Here is a 13014-nt window from a genome sequence, read left to right as displayed (position 1 = left end):
AACCTCCTTATATGAGGCTTTTTTGGGAATGTTGGAGAAAGACATTGGCTTCTTATCTATAATTTTTTTTCTGAAGACTGCTACATGATAAATTCCATACCCACGTGTGATAAATTCTGTACCCACATGTATGCCTGTACATTTTGTTAAATTATCTTCAGGTAGATGGTCACCATCATGACTTTTCACCTCTAAATACTTAGACCAACATAAATAAGACAGTGTCCTACGACCCAGGCTCAAATTTCTCAGGTATCCTGAATATGTCTAAAATAATACTTTCTCGTCAAACTAGCATTTACTGTATCTAGACTACTGGTCCTACCTCATCACCTGACCCTTGTCTTTGACATTGTCAAATTTTAGGACAATTGACAATGTCACTTTTTGTCTTTGACACTGAGTGGACACCAGTTCGAATTCTTATGGCTTGTCCCGCATCCTGGATTCATTTGATTGCCTCCTAACATTACTGATGTTCCTTTGTTTCTCCGTTCTCTACATTTTCTGTCCATTGGAAATCGGGTCTCAGTGTCTGATGAGATTCAGGTTTAACATTTTTCAAGACTATTTCACAGTCGAAGCTATTTTGTGATCCTGTCGAGACACAGTGTATCATCCTGTTTTTAGTTAAACCAAGTTTGATGTTTTTATTAATACGGTCTTTTGTTTTAAAGTTCTCAGCTGTTTCTGCTTAGCTTCCATGCCATTCTGAAGGGAGGAAAATGTTTAATACAAACATTAGGATTCAGGTTGTTTATGAATTCAATATAGCAATCTTAAAGTTCTTTAGTTTGTCACATGTGTGTTTTCCTGATTTAAGGTCAAAATACCATTTTGCTTTTAAATGTCCTTTATAAAGTAATTTAAAAAGAAAAAAAAAAAAACTTACATGCAGTGAAGTCTATCTCCCTTATCTTCTCCCCCGCCCATTCCCCCCACACAACACCCGTTTTCTGTGAGCCTGCTAAGTAAGAACCTCCATCGAGTTTCCACTCATTGTTGACACTGAACTTCGAATGGTTAAGGGACCAATCAGTAAACCAGTTTTGCCTACTTAATGAACTTAGGAGCATGGGTCACAGAGTGGATAATTTCAGTGCTTTGTTTGTTTTGGATCTTTATTATAGAGCAATGGAGGAACAAAGCGGCAAAAGATAAGTCATCAAAATTACATAGCCTATCAGAAGCAAGTCATCCGGCGCAGTATGCGACATAGAAAAGTTCGTGGTGAGAAAGCACTTCTTGTTTCTGCTAATCAGACGTTAAAAGAACTGAAAATTCAGGTGAGGAAAACAGAACTTTTGTTGAAGTACGCTTTGGACCTTGAGGACCTTCCTGAGTTGCTTCTCCTTAAGTTTATATACTTGTCTCTGTTTTCTTTCTTCGTCGGCCATTTTAATTGTAACCTCGTCTGCTCATAGTATTAATCCATTGAGCAGGGATTCTTTCAATTTCACAATAATGCCTAAATTGACATAATTCTCTCTTTTAGAAAGGCTTAAAATTTTCAAAATAGCTAAGAATCAGGGGCCCCAGACTGGCTCAGTTAGAAGAGCATGTGACTTCTGGTCTCAGGGACATGAGTTCAGGCGCTTGGCTGAGCACAGTTCTTGAAAAATAAATTTTTAATGTTTTTTTGTGTTGTTTTTTTTTTTTTAAAGATTTTATTTATTTATTTGAGAGAGAGGGAGAGAGATCACAAGTAGGCAGAGAGGCAGGCAGAGAGAGAGGAAGGGAAGCAGACTCCCCGCTGAGCAGAGAGCCTAATACGGGGCTCTATCCCAGGATCCTGAGATCATGACCTGAGCTGAAGGCAGTGGCTTAACCCACTGAGCCACCCAGGTGTCCCTAAAAAGTTTTTTTTTTTTTATTTTTAAAAGATTTTATTTATTTATTTGACAGAGAGAAATCACAAGTAGATGGAGAGGCAGGCAGAGAGAGAGAGAGGGAAGCAGGCTCTCTGCTGAGCAGAGAGGCCGATGCGGGACTCGATCCCAGGACCCTGAGATCATGACCTGAGCCGAAGGCAGCGGCTTAACCCACTGAACCACCCAGGCGCCCCCCTAAAAAGTTTTTTAAACCAGACAAAATAATCAGGAATCTGTGTGAAGGTGAAAGTGGTTTGGATTGCGAAAACTTGAGCAGGTTCTGAGTAGCTTTACAAAAATGAGAAACAGCAAGAGCCATTTAACTTGCTGCTGCCAAGGCTGTTCCGGAATCATCGTTCCCTTGCTATATCGTGCCCTGTGTTTTCTTTTGGCCACTTGATAGGTATTCGATCCAGTTACCAGGATCTGCTGTGAAAGGGAAGGGGACGGGAGCTGCTTCATTGTTGGTTCACTCCGATGAGTCAGGAATTCTGTCACAGTATTTTTGGTGTCAGATGAGTCTTCCTGCTAGAATTTTAAACTTCCCTTTACCGTGTCTTATTATGGAGTGGTGTTTTCCAAATTGGTTTTTAAAGATTCATTTTAGATCACTTTCCTCCCCATCCCTCCCCGCCGCTTCTCCCAAACAAGCATCGGTTTGCACATCAGTTCAGTGAATGCCAAGTGGGCATTATGAGAATGCTTCGTGATTTTGTTATTTCTGGATCTCAGTACAAAAGTAGTGTAAATGAGCGTGGCACTGGTGTGTCCCAAGATCTAGGCAGGAGGGGCTGATAAGTTCAAGATGTCCAGGAAGAAAATCTGGCCGCTAATCTGTTTCAGGCACTGATACATATCCAAAAAGTTGACCAGATTTCCCTCTTTGCTACTTTCATGTGGCATAGTTTCCTGGTTCTGCATTTTTTTCTTGCTGCTGATATTTATCATTGTAATTGAGGGAAAAGTACAGGCTTCTTTTGAGGGTGTTATATGTTCCAGATTGTCCTGGGGACATTATTTCCCTTGGTTGAACCCGTGGCTCTGAAAATAAACGTGTTGGCATAATGTCTTTACTCTGTTATTGTACCTTTTACATCTGAGAAAGCTTGTTTCTGACTCCGGCTTTTTGCCTGTCAGTGGTAAACCTCGAACATTCAGAACCTTGAAATTACAAAAAGAGCCCCTGTGGATAAAGACATTCAAAAAGCCTGTTCTGCTTTCTGCTTTTATTATGGACTACCATTTTTGAAGAACAAATCAAAAGTCAGCAGAAATAATCCTCCGTGTAGGACCATGTTACCTGCACCGAGCTGCTGTTTGAAGCGGAGCCACAGTTCAAATGAAACCCCCGATGTGCTCTTCCTGGATGGGTCCTTTGCAGTGGTCTCCCCTCCCCCACCAGGGCTTTGAGGGCGCTGTGATCCAGAGTCCAAACAAAGGGCAGTGAAATGTAATTTTCCGTGGCTGCTCAGTGGTGGTGTCTTTGTATGCTTCCACTACAGGTGACCTTTTGCCTGGCAGCCTGGCCAGCAATGTGGTTTGTAGTGGGCATGCGTGGGACCCTCAATTAGTGGTGGTGGGTGAGGGTGGTTTTTTGGGGGGGGGGTATTTTCAGTTTTTTTCTTAAAGTATTTAATGCCTTTTTTTAATGTTTGATAGAGCCTTTCTTCTGAGGGATGTTGCATTTACAAGTTAACAGGAGGACAACCTTTGTAAAATTGTAAATGTTTTATTCTGTACACGGCCCATTTACAATTTCTTAAAACCTTAAGGAGCTTGCCTTGCCTGATTATTAATTCATCCACCTCTGATACCGTAAAGTAAATGGAAGTACAATTGATTCATCTCCTTTCACAGAAGATGTTCAGTGTTTAATTGTATTATTTCATTTTCCCCAAGATAGGTTTTGAGCGGGCGATGGTGCCTGCCTTAGAGAGGAGGAGACGTTGGCACAGGTTAAATGGCTGGCAGCTGAAGGCTAACCGTGGGTTTCCTTATTTTAGCGCCTCCCCCCCCCCCCCCCCCCCGGCACTGTGGCAAGCAGTCCAGAGCCGCTCCCTGTTAGGGAACAGGGCTCTCGTTGTTCCTCGTGTGCTGCATAGATCAGGGATTCTGCACCTGCTTGATAAAGAGGCCCATATCAGAGTAATTATACTCAGACGTTTTCATGGTTTGTGAATTACTGTACCAAAGGCCTCCATGCCTTTGATTGTCCTGTTCCCTCATTCTGAAAGAGCGTTTTCTCCTCACTAGTGAGTACTTGTTTCTCTTCCATAGCATCCCTTCTACAGACCTGCCTGTGCCTCCAGCTGTCGAACCAACTCTTTCCTTCTGTCCTCCCCAGATCTGACATATGCCTTCTCCCAGCGTCTAGGCTACATTGTTCTGCCCTCGCTTTCTGAACCCCTCCGGGGTGGGATTATGCACTCACTTGTGTATTTCCAGCACGGAACAAAGCGTTCAACTCATGGTGGCTTCTTAATAAAAGCTTCATTAGTTGTTGGATGAATTTAATTAAGTGTCCTTGTCTGTGTCCTCAAAACGTAAAGTACTGAGTATCAGCCCCTCAGTGAGGGTGCTGGTGGCTGGAGCTGTGTGCTTTGTCCAACCTCGTGGGGTTTGGGGATGTGAGCAGGCATTCCTGTAGGCCAGCAGCTGTGACATCATCCACAGTACGCTGGCCCTAGACACCTCCACTGAAACTCTTTCTTCCTCCCGGGTCCCCTTTGTTAATCCTGGGCTGGCTGTTTCTGCCTGATAACTGCCAGGCCGGCTATGATAGACATGTCCTGGTAGTGCTTCTTACTAGTTTACGGTTATGGGTACGCAGGCAGATCATTGATATCAGTGCCCGTGAACCACGGAGTTGTCTCTGGTTTTTGTTTTTGTTTTTTAAAGATTTCATTTATTTACTTGACAGAGAGCGCATATAAGCAGGGGGAGCAGCAGGCAGGAGAGAAGTCCGATGTGGGGCTCTCCCAGGACCCTGGGCTCATGACCTGGGCCGGAGGCAGATGCTTAACTGAGTCACCCAGACATCCCGATCCATCTCTATTTGGAGCTGATGTCCTTTTGTGAAGTCCAGTTAAGATTCTGGCCTAACCAGAAGGAACTGGGGGAGGAGGCCACTGTTCTTACCCTTGTTCTTACTTTTCTGTGTGCCACTCTCAAAATCACATTTCTACTTAGGATCTTCCTAGCCTGGAAAGCTCTTGGGCCCTATTATACACACAGTTGGCTCAGGGTTGCTTTGTCCTTCCAGAGAGAGTAGAGGAGTTGAGTGCTTATAAAGGTAGAATAGTTTTCCCACAACATCGTGAATATTGGTGTAATAAAACATACATGTCATAAAAATACACGAAGAATTGAATAAGTTATGAAGCATTATAAAGTGAATTCTCTTTAAAGATTTACTTATTTTGGGGGGAGGATGGGCAGAGAAAGAGAGTTTTTTTTTTTTTTTTTTTAAGATTTTATTTATTTATTTAACAGACAGAGATCACAAGTAGGCAGAGAGAGAGAGGAAGGGAAGCAGGCTCCCTGCAGAGCAGAGAGCCCGATACAGGGCTCGATCCCAGGACCCAGAAACTATGACCTGAGCTGAAGGCAGAGGCTTAACCCACCGAGCCACCCAGGCGCCCCCAGAGCAAGGAAGTCTTAAGCAGATTTCACACTTAGCGCAGAGCCCAACACAGGGCTGGATCTCACAATCCTGAGATCTCAGGTTCCTGTCCAAGGCCAACTCCTCCTTGCCCACCCACTGGTAATTACTCTCCAGAAATGATAAAAATAAGACATTTTTGTAATGTTGAAAAAAATGTGTATTATGCATATGTTTCTGAATGTATTTTTTCATTTTTAACAATTGGCTTGAATTAAGGTGGAATGTATATATATATGGTCCCTTCCCTTAAGAAATTCATATTTTGGGGGCTTCTGGGTGGCTCAGTCTTTGAAGCGTCTGCCTTCAGCTCAGGTCATGATCCAGAGTCCCGGGATCAAGTCCCATGTTGGGCTCCCTGCTCAGCAAGTGGCTTGCATCTCCCTCTCCCTCTGCTGCTCTCCCTGCTCATTCTCTCACTCCCTTGCAAATAAATAAATAAAATTTTAAAAAGAAAGAAAAGAAATTCATATTTTGGTTCCTAGAGACAAGACCATCTAAGAATATACAGTGGTCTTAAGCGGAATTACATAGTTGAGGCTTGCTGAAGGAATTAAAACCGAAAGAAGAACCCAAATGGCCCGCTAGTTAATTTAAATATGGTCTTAGGAAAGAATTTGGACTTGACCAAAGAATGTCGGACCTCGGCACGATGAGAGCAACCATGATTTCCTTGCCCAGGCCCTAAAGCCAGAGGAGCCGTCAGCGTGCTCCTCCTTCTCCTGGGATTTCCCCGTACCCGTACTCTTGAGGGGGCATAGCACTCAACAGAAGGATTGTGGATATAATTGTTCTCTACCAACCCCCCTAAGGATGTTCCCTGATATGCTGGGATGATAGTCTCGGTGGGAGAGCAGCCAGTGGGCTGACTGTACAGAGTAGTATCTTGTAGTCTGAAGACTTGTTTGGTTTAAAGGATCCGTGTGTTCACTCATTCAGATAGGGCGTAAGTCGCGGTATTTTGCCTTATGCGCACTTTCTTTTGTATTGGCACAGATCATGCATGCGTTTTCGGTTGCTCCTTTTGACCAGAATCTGTCAATCGATGGAAAGATTCTAAGTGACGACTGTGCCACCCTCGGCACCCTCGGCGTCATTCCCGAATCTGTCATTTTGTTAAAGGTAGGTAAAGGCTCCTTACCTGAGGAAGTTCTAGAAGGTTTTGGTGACCTGCACCCACGCGTAAACTACTGGTTGACAGGGGTTAAGATGGCCTCTGGTCCTCGGCAGGGCGTGGTAGTGAGCAGCCGCCGTGAGTTTCTGCTGGCTTCTGGATTCTCCGGCTCTGGCTGAGCCACAAGAGACTGAGAGGAGGTCCAGACATCGTTGGTTCTTGTGGGGTTTTCATAAGTTTTTTTAAAGTAATAGATAGAGATTTAGCCTCTGCCCAAACTTGTGGGTCAGCAGAATTACTTAACCATACTTCTGTTAAACCGTCCTCTCTTTTCCTTGGTCTTAGAAGCACCAGCCAGTCAAGCTAGGAAGCAAATACAAGACGCGAGGTTTGGCCACAACGGGCAAAATACTTTTGGTTGTCTAAATGGGATTCTTGGCCAGACCACGGAGATTGACTTTGGGTAGAGTAGAGTTAGGAGAGGTGAGAAGAGTTTTAGAAAGGAGGGGTATCTGAGAGGTGGTCCGGGAAAACGAGTCATGAGCTGGCCTCATTAGCCAGTCCTTCCCTTACTCTCTCCCTATGGCTGGGTTGCCTCGCTTCCCTTTGCCTCTTCGGTTTCTGGGCTAGAAGTATCCCCACTGTGCCAAACACCACTGTGTCACATGGTAGAAGATTTGTCAGGTTTTTAAACTGGGAAGTATATGCTTTTCATACCGTGGAGCCTCAGTGCTGGGGAGATGCATTAGGCCCTTGACACCACAAAGCACTCCCGTGCCCACCCCTCCACCCTAGTCCGACCACCCTCCCCTTCCCTCTGTTCACTTTGCTTTTCCTGCAACTGTAGGTTTGGTGGAATTATTTTGAAGACGTAAAGTTGCCAAGTACCTAAGGACCCTCCAAAATTTCTGAAACGACCTGTGTTAACCAAAGGGCTTGCCCTTCAGGCGGGCAGCTAGAGTCTATGCTGGTCATTGGCCTCTTGGCCCACGCAACTCACCCTGCCACAAGCTTGTGTTCCATGCTGGCTTCTGTCCTGGAAAGGTGATGGGTGTTTTGTTCTGGTAGCAAGGAGGGACACAAATAAATGTCTTTTTAAGCTAACACATTTTTTTAGGGGACCAGTCTGACTTGGTTTCCATCTGACTTGCTTTGTCACCATCACTGCTGGCTTCCTAGCTCCTGTAACTTCCATCTTCACTTTGTAATCTTATGAGATCTAAACATTTCCTTTCAAAAAGTGTTTTTAGGAGCAGGAGAACAGCACCACAGATGATGTAGTTTTGGAGGTGATGAGTCTAGACCTTCGTTGTTGTTGGCAGGGGTATCTTCTGTTAGTCCTGGACGTGGCTGGCTGGGCCAGAAGTCTCTTCTCTGCCGGTGCTCGCATCTGTGTCCTGTGGCCACACTTGTCGCCTCGTGGGCCCGACCCATGTCAGGAAGGTCTGGCCTCCTCCTGCTCCAGGCTCCTGCTCCCCCAGGTCTTGAATTCTCTTCCTTTGTCTTTCTAGGCTGATGAGCCAATTGCGGATTACGCCGCAATGGATGACGTCATGCAAGGTAAAGACCGACTCGTTCAAGGAATTTGTTGCTTAACTTGTCAGAATGAGGGGGAATTACACTGAGTGATGCATTTACTTTTGACTTCAAGAAAAGTTCTACATGATGATAGGGTGGGATCTTACAGCATTTATCTTAGAAGCTCAGATCAAGGGAAAGATACAGACAACAACTAGGGAAATGGAAAGCCAAGAAAAAAGTAATAATTATTTAGCTGACCCACGGAAGCCTGCATACATGTGAGTCTGTAAATGGAAGAGGTCTGTAAGAAGCCAAGTTCATTCAGATACCAGAGCCTGACACCAGAAGGAGGGCGACTGCTCACAACCCCTCCCTTGACATCCTGTTACTGCTCTTTCCCCTACCTGTGCCTCCTGTGGCCACCGAGGTTGTGGGGCGCCTCTGGCCTTTGAACAACTTCACCAATTTCAACCATGAAGGCAAGAAAGAGCCTGTTCATAGCACTTAGGAAGAGCACTCCTGGCTTTTTGTTCAGATGCCGGCAGCCATCAGAGATCCCGCTCTGGGGAGAGTGGCCAATTCAAAAATGTCACCTACAGAAATCTGTTTTTTTTTTTAAGTGATTCATCTTCCTGGTACCCTTCAGGGAAGCTCTCCAGCGCCCCCTGAACAGAGTCCTTACTCTTCAGTAGGTGAGAGGGGCAGCTCCAGACCCCCTGGCATTGGGGGTGTGAGAGCATGGAACCTAAAGGCTCTGTCTGCAGACCGGGGGAAAAAAAAAAAGAGAGACCAGAAAAGCAGTTGATGCAGGAAGCATATGAAAGCTTAAAAATTAACTCTGTGTAATATAGAAAAACTATATAGCCAGGGGACTGGTTTGAAGGAACACTCAGAACAGAAAGGAATTCATGAAATTAAAAAACAATTGCGCCAAGGGCCCGATACCGTAAGTGAAAATCTAGGGATGGGAAGATCCTAAAAGCATCCAGAGATGCAAAGGAAAATGAGTCGCATTCATAGGGTGAAGAGTGAAGGAGGCAGGTGCGAGGAGCTGTGCCCACAGGCTTCTGAGGAAAACTGAATTCCAATCCGAATTCTACAACCAGACAGACTTTATTCTACCCTCATGTTTCATGGCTTTTTGTGAACACATGTGAGGCCTCAAAACACTTCTGTCCAGTGCACCGTTTGCCAGGATACAATGGAAGGGTGTGCTCCACTGAAACAAGGGTGTAAGTCAAAAAAGAATTGAATGTTGGAACAAAAACGTAGGGATCCAACAAAGGAAAAATGTCCTAGGAGATGGTGAAGGGGAGTCCTGGAAGAGAAGCTCTGCAGCAGACAGCATGATCGCCTCAAGCCCGGTTCGCGGCCGTGCGGGCTGCGGCGGTCCATGTCTGCAGGGCAACGTGGAAGTGACGGATGGCCGTCTGGAGGTTTAACGTCTGTAGAAGAGCTTCTGCTTGAGTTGGAGATAGTACAGAGAAAATGGAAGTCATAAATACTGCGGCAGTTACTAAGACCAAAAAGAAAGAAAAAAGTCCTCCCAAACAGGAAATGGAACCAAGGTACATGAAGCAGTTAGACTGCGAGTACTGTTCAGAGAGGAAAAATGTTGGGACTACCGGAGACCCAAGGGCTTAAAAACACCTCTGTCAAGAGGATACATGGGTTAAGGGGCAGGTGGTGTGTAAGACTTGGTAGAAGAACTAAATGTTTATCTTTCGATGAGGAAGCTAGTAGATATCCTCTAAAGTTAGGAACTAACAATATGGTTGACCCTTGAACTGCATGGCTTTGAGCTGTGCAGGTCCACTCATACATGAGTTTGTTGTTTTTTGTTTTGTATTTTTTTTTTTTAAGATTTTATTTATTTATTTGACAGAGAGATCACACGTGATCTCAGTAGGTGGAGAGGCAGTCAGAGCTGGGGGCGGGGGGGTGCGGGGAGCAGGCTCCCTGCCAAGCAGAGAGCCTAACGCAGGGCTCCATCCCAGGGCCCTGAGATCATGACATGAGCTGAAGGCAGAGTCCCAACCCACTGAGCTACCCAGGCACCTTGTTTGTTTGTTTTGTTTTCTCAGTAAGTGTACGTGCAGCACTGTAAATGTATTTCCATTAACATTTTTCTCAGGGCGCCTGGGTGGCTCAACCAGTTAAGCGTCTCTTGATTTCGGTTCAGGTCATTCTCTCTGGGGCCCTGGGATTGAGCTCTAGGTCAGGTTCCCTGCTGAGTGGGGAGTCTGATTCAGGGTTCTCTCTCCCTCTGGCCCTCCCCCCACTTGCTCTCTCTCTCAAATCTTTAAAAAAAATAAAATAAAATAAAAGGAAAAATAACATTTTTTTTTTTTTTTAGCTTACTAGATTGTAAGAATACAGTCTGTAATACATACAGCCTAACAAAATATGCCTTGTGTAACTGTTCTCAGGAAAGCTTCCAGTCAACTTTTGGGGGAGTCTAAAAGTAAATGTAGATATTTGACCATGTAGTGAATCAGTGCTTCCAACCCTGAGTTGTTCAGGGGTCAACTGAATAAGCACATTCTCAGTCCAGAAGAAAGGGCTACCTGAGTCCTGAGTGGTTCATTCTAGAGAGCGGGGGGGGGGGGGGGTGGGGGGGGGGACAACACATCTCCAGAGGGCTTTCTCCAGACCTGCCTCCCCTGGTGTCCTGTAAAAGCTCTCTCCAGTTACAGCCATTCCTTTACTGTTTGACTTTTCAAATGACGCACGTGTGTTGCTTTGATGAAAATAAGACAAGCAGAAAGATCATCATCTGTTTATTCTCACCCAAAACGTCAAAAGTAATCCTTATGGGTGAGTAAGGTAATGAGAAGTTACTTTAAAATTTCTGTCTTTAGGCAGCAAAGTGATATTACTGTTGTCTGTTCCAGCAATGTTTTCATCTTGGAATTATTTCTCTCTCTCTCTCTTTTTCCAGTATGTATGCCGGAAGAAGGGTTTAAAGGTAAGTTACATTTGTCATGTTTTGTTCATGAATGTCAAGAGTCCTACTGTAATTTTCTCTTAAAGCGAAGGCTATAATTTGATTTTAAAATTTAATCCAATCTGAGTCTCATGACTGAAGTTAATTTTAGTTAAATGCATTTTTTATTCAAGCTTCTTCATTATCGTTTTCAGCACTCGGGCCTCAGATAGGGCATGTGTGATCACAGGATCTACTGCCAGATGTCCATTTTGCTTTCCCCTTCCCGGTCGGAGGGTCATGGTGGGCGGGGAGGTTGGGGATTAGCCCGCGGCGATTCAGCATTTATATTTACTCTTCCCAGTTCCTTCTGCCAGTTTCATCTTAGAGGAAAACAGTTTGTGTATCGCTGGTAAGAATTAGAGGAAAGGAATTTGCTGAATTCTATCCGCTTTAATGAAAAGGTTTCGTTCATCTGTGGCGGACCCAGGCATTTCTTGCAGAATTACTTCGGATGGAGACGCACTGGTGTGTTGTCACCTCATGGCCACTGTAGTTGTGTACGCCAGTAATACTTACTAATTTGTCAAATACAGACCTTTGATATTTACAGATTTAACTCTTGCCATCCTGAATCTTTCTGGCCTACTCCAGAGGTCCATGGCAGCTTGTGATTTTGCCAAGGAATGAGTTCGAATCAGATACCAGGGATTCTTTGCTAAAGCAAAGAGTGAGCAAAGCTCTGGTCTAAATAAAGCCTTCCTGTCAATGCAGCTTTGCTGCCTACACGTTACCATTACAAAGACCTCCTGATGTGGTTAAAACAAAGCAAAACAAAGCAAAAAATTTCTTTATGAAACATGGGCATCAAATGAAAGCATCAGTGAAATCTGATTAACGTGTGTGAAGATACTGCGTAGGAAACACATGGCTTTCGACAGAAATGATTTAGCCGAAAGCCTGGCGTCTGCTGATATTTTTTCTTACCCTTCAGTGTCAAGGGGCTGTTAAGTTGGATATTCCCTGTTGATGATGCGTTCTTGGCAAATGGAGTGCAGGAACTCTTACTTTTCAGTTCACAGCTGTACCTCCACGTGTTTCTTTTCCCAGGTACTGGTCTACTCGGACATTAATCTCTTGAACACTTGCTGACGGCTGAAGAAATGACCAGAAGGGAAGCGAGGAGCTTGGCATGTTAGGGCATTACCGAAAAAGTGGATTGAAGAATTAAACCATTCTAGGACTCTTCCAGAAGGCAGAGAACTCTTCCGAAGTGACTGTCCCAAATGCCTTATGTCAAATAAAGCAGATTGCACTGAAGGACATCAGACTTGAAGGAAATGTTTCAAATTTTATATTTAAGGGAGGGTGGTGGGTGGGCGGGGGCAAGTGCGGATCGAACCAGTTTAGTAGCAGTAACAGTAAATCATGTTTACATATGAGATTTATAGTCACGGGAGGGAATAAAGTTCTGTTATATTTCCTTGCTCGAATTTCATACCAGATGCATTGGTCCATAAAGGATTTGTATCACAGTAGAGGGGACAACATTCTGCTCTGAACTAAAAAGTAATTCTTTAGAGACATAACCTGCTTACCAATACCTGTCTTTGATTCATATTTTACTTTCAATAAAGCATGAAAGTGAAGAACTTGCCGTCCTTGTGGAAAAGTGTCTTCAGATTAGCCTCCTCTGCGCGCCGGCCCCAGCGCACCCGCGTACACACAGTCCAGCGGTCCCTCTCTCGGCGTTGGGTCAAGGCGGAGGCACCCGGATGTCTCCTGCCTCGGCTTGGGCTTCCGTGCTCTGGCTTTCATGCATTCAGAATGGATGGCGAATGTCTGTCGTGTGGTAGCATCTTCCTCCAGTTTTGCTCTTTATTCAGAATCGGGAAATCGAGTACACCTCGCACTTTTGAAA

At 44.7% G+C, this 13014-nt stretch overlaps 1 protein-coding gene across 5 annotated transcripts in view; it reads left to right on the top strand.

The window, feature by feature from the left end:
• Positions 1–12750, top strand: part of USP48 (ubiquitin specific peptidase 48) — a 95572-nt gene extending 82822 nt beyond the window's left edge. For all 5 annotated transcript variants that reach the window (XM_059376566.1, XM_059376565.1, XM_059376564.1 and 2 more), the window contains 5 exons: positions 1131–1286; positions 6529–6654; positions 8158–8206; positions 11109–11135; positions 12204–12750. In XM_059376566.1, the coding sequence (XP_059232549.1) occupies positions 1131–1286; positions 6529–6654; positions 8158–8206; positions 11109–11135; positions 12204–12226 (381 nt within the window). In that variant the 3' untranslated portion in view covers positions 12227–12750. The remainder of the gene's footprint in view (positions 1–1130; positions 1287–6528; positions 6655–8157; positions 8207–11108; positions 11136–12203) is intronic.
• The last annotated feature ends 264 nt before the right edge of the window (positions 12751–13014 follow it).

Source organism: Mustela nigripes, chromosome 14 (assembly GCF_022355385.1).
Source record: "Mustela nigripes isolate SB6536 chromosome 14, MUSNIG.SB6536, whole genome shotgun sequence".
In the NCBI taxonomy this organism is placed as follows: domain Eukaryota; kingdom Metazoa; phylum Chordata; class Mammalia; order Carnivora; family Mustelidae; genus Mustela; species Mustela nigripes.
This window is presented reverse-complemented; position numbering and strand designations above follow the sequence as displayed.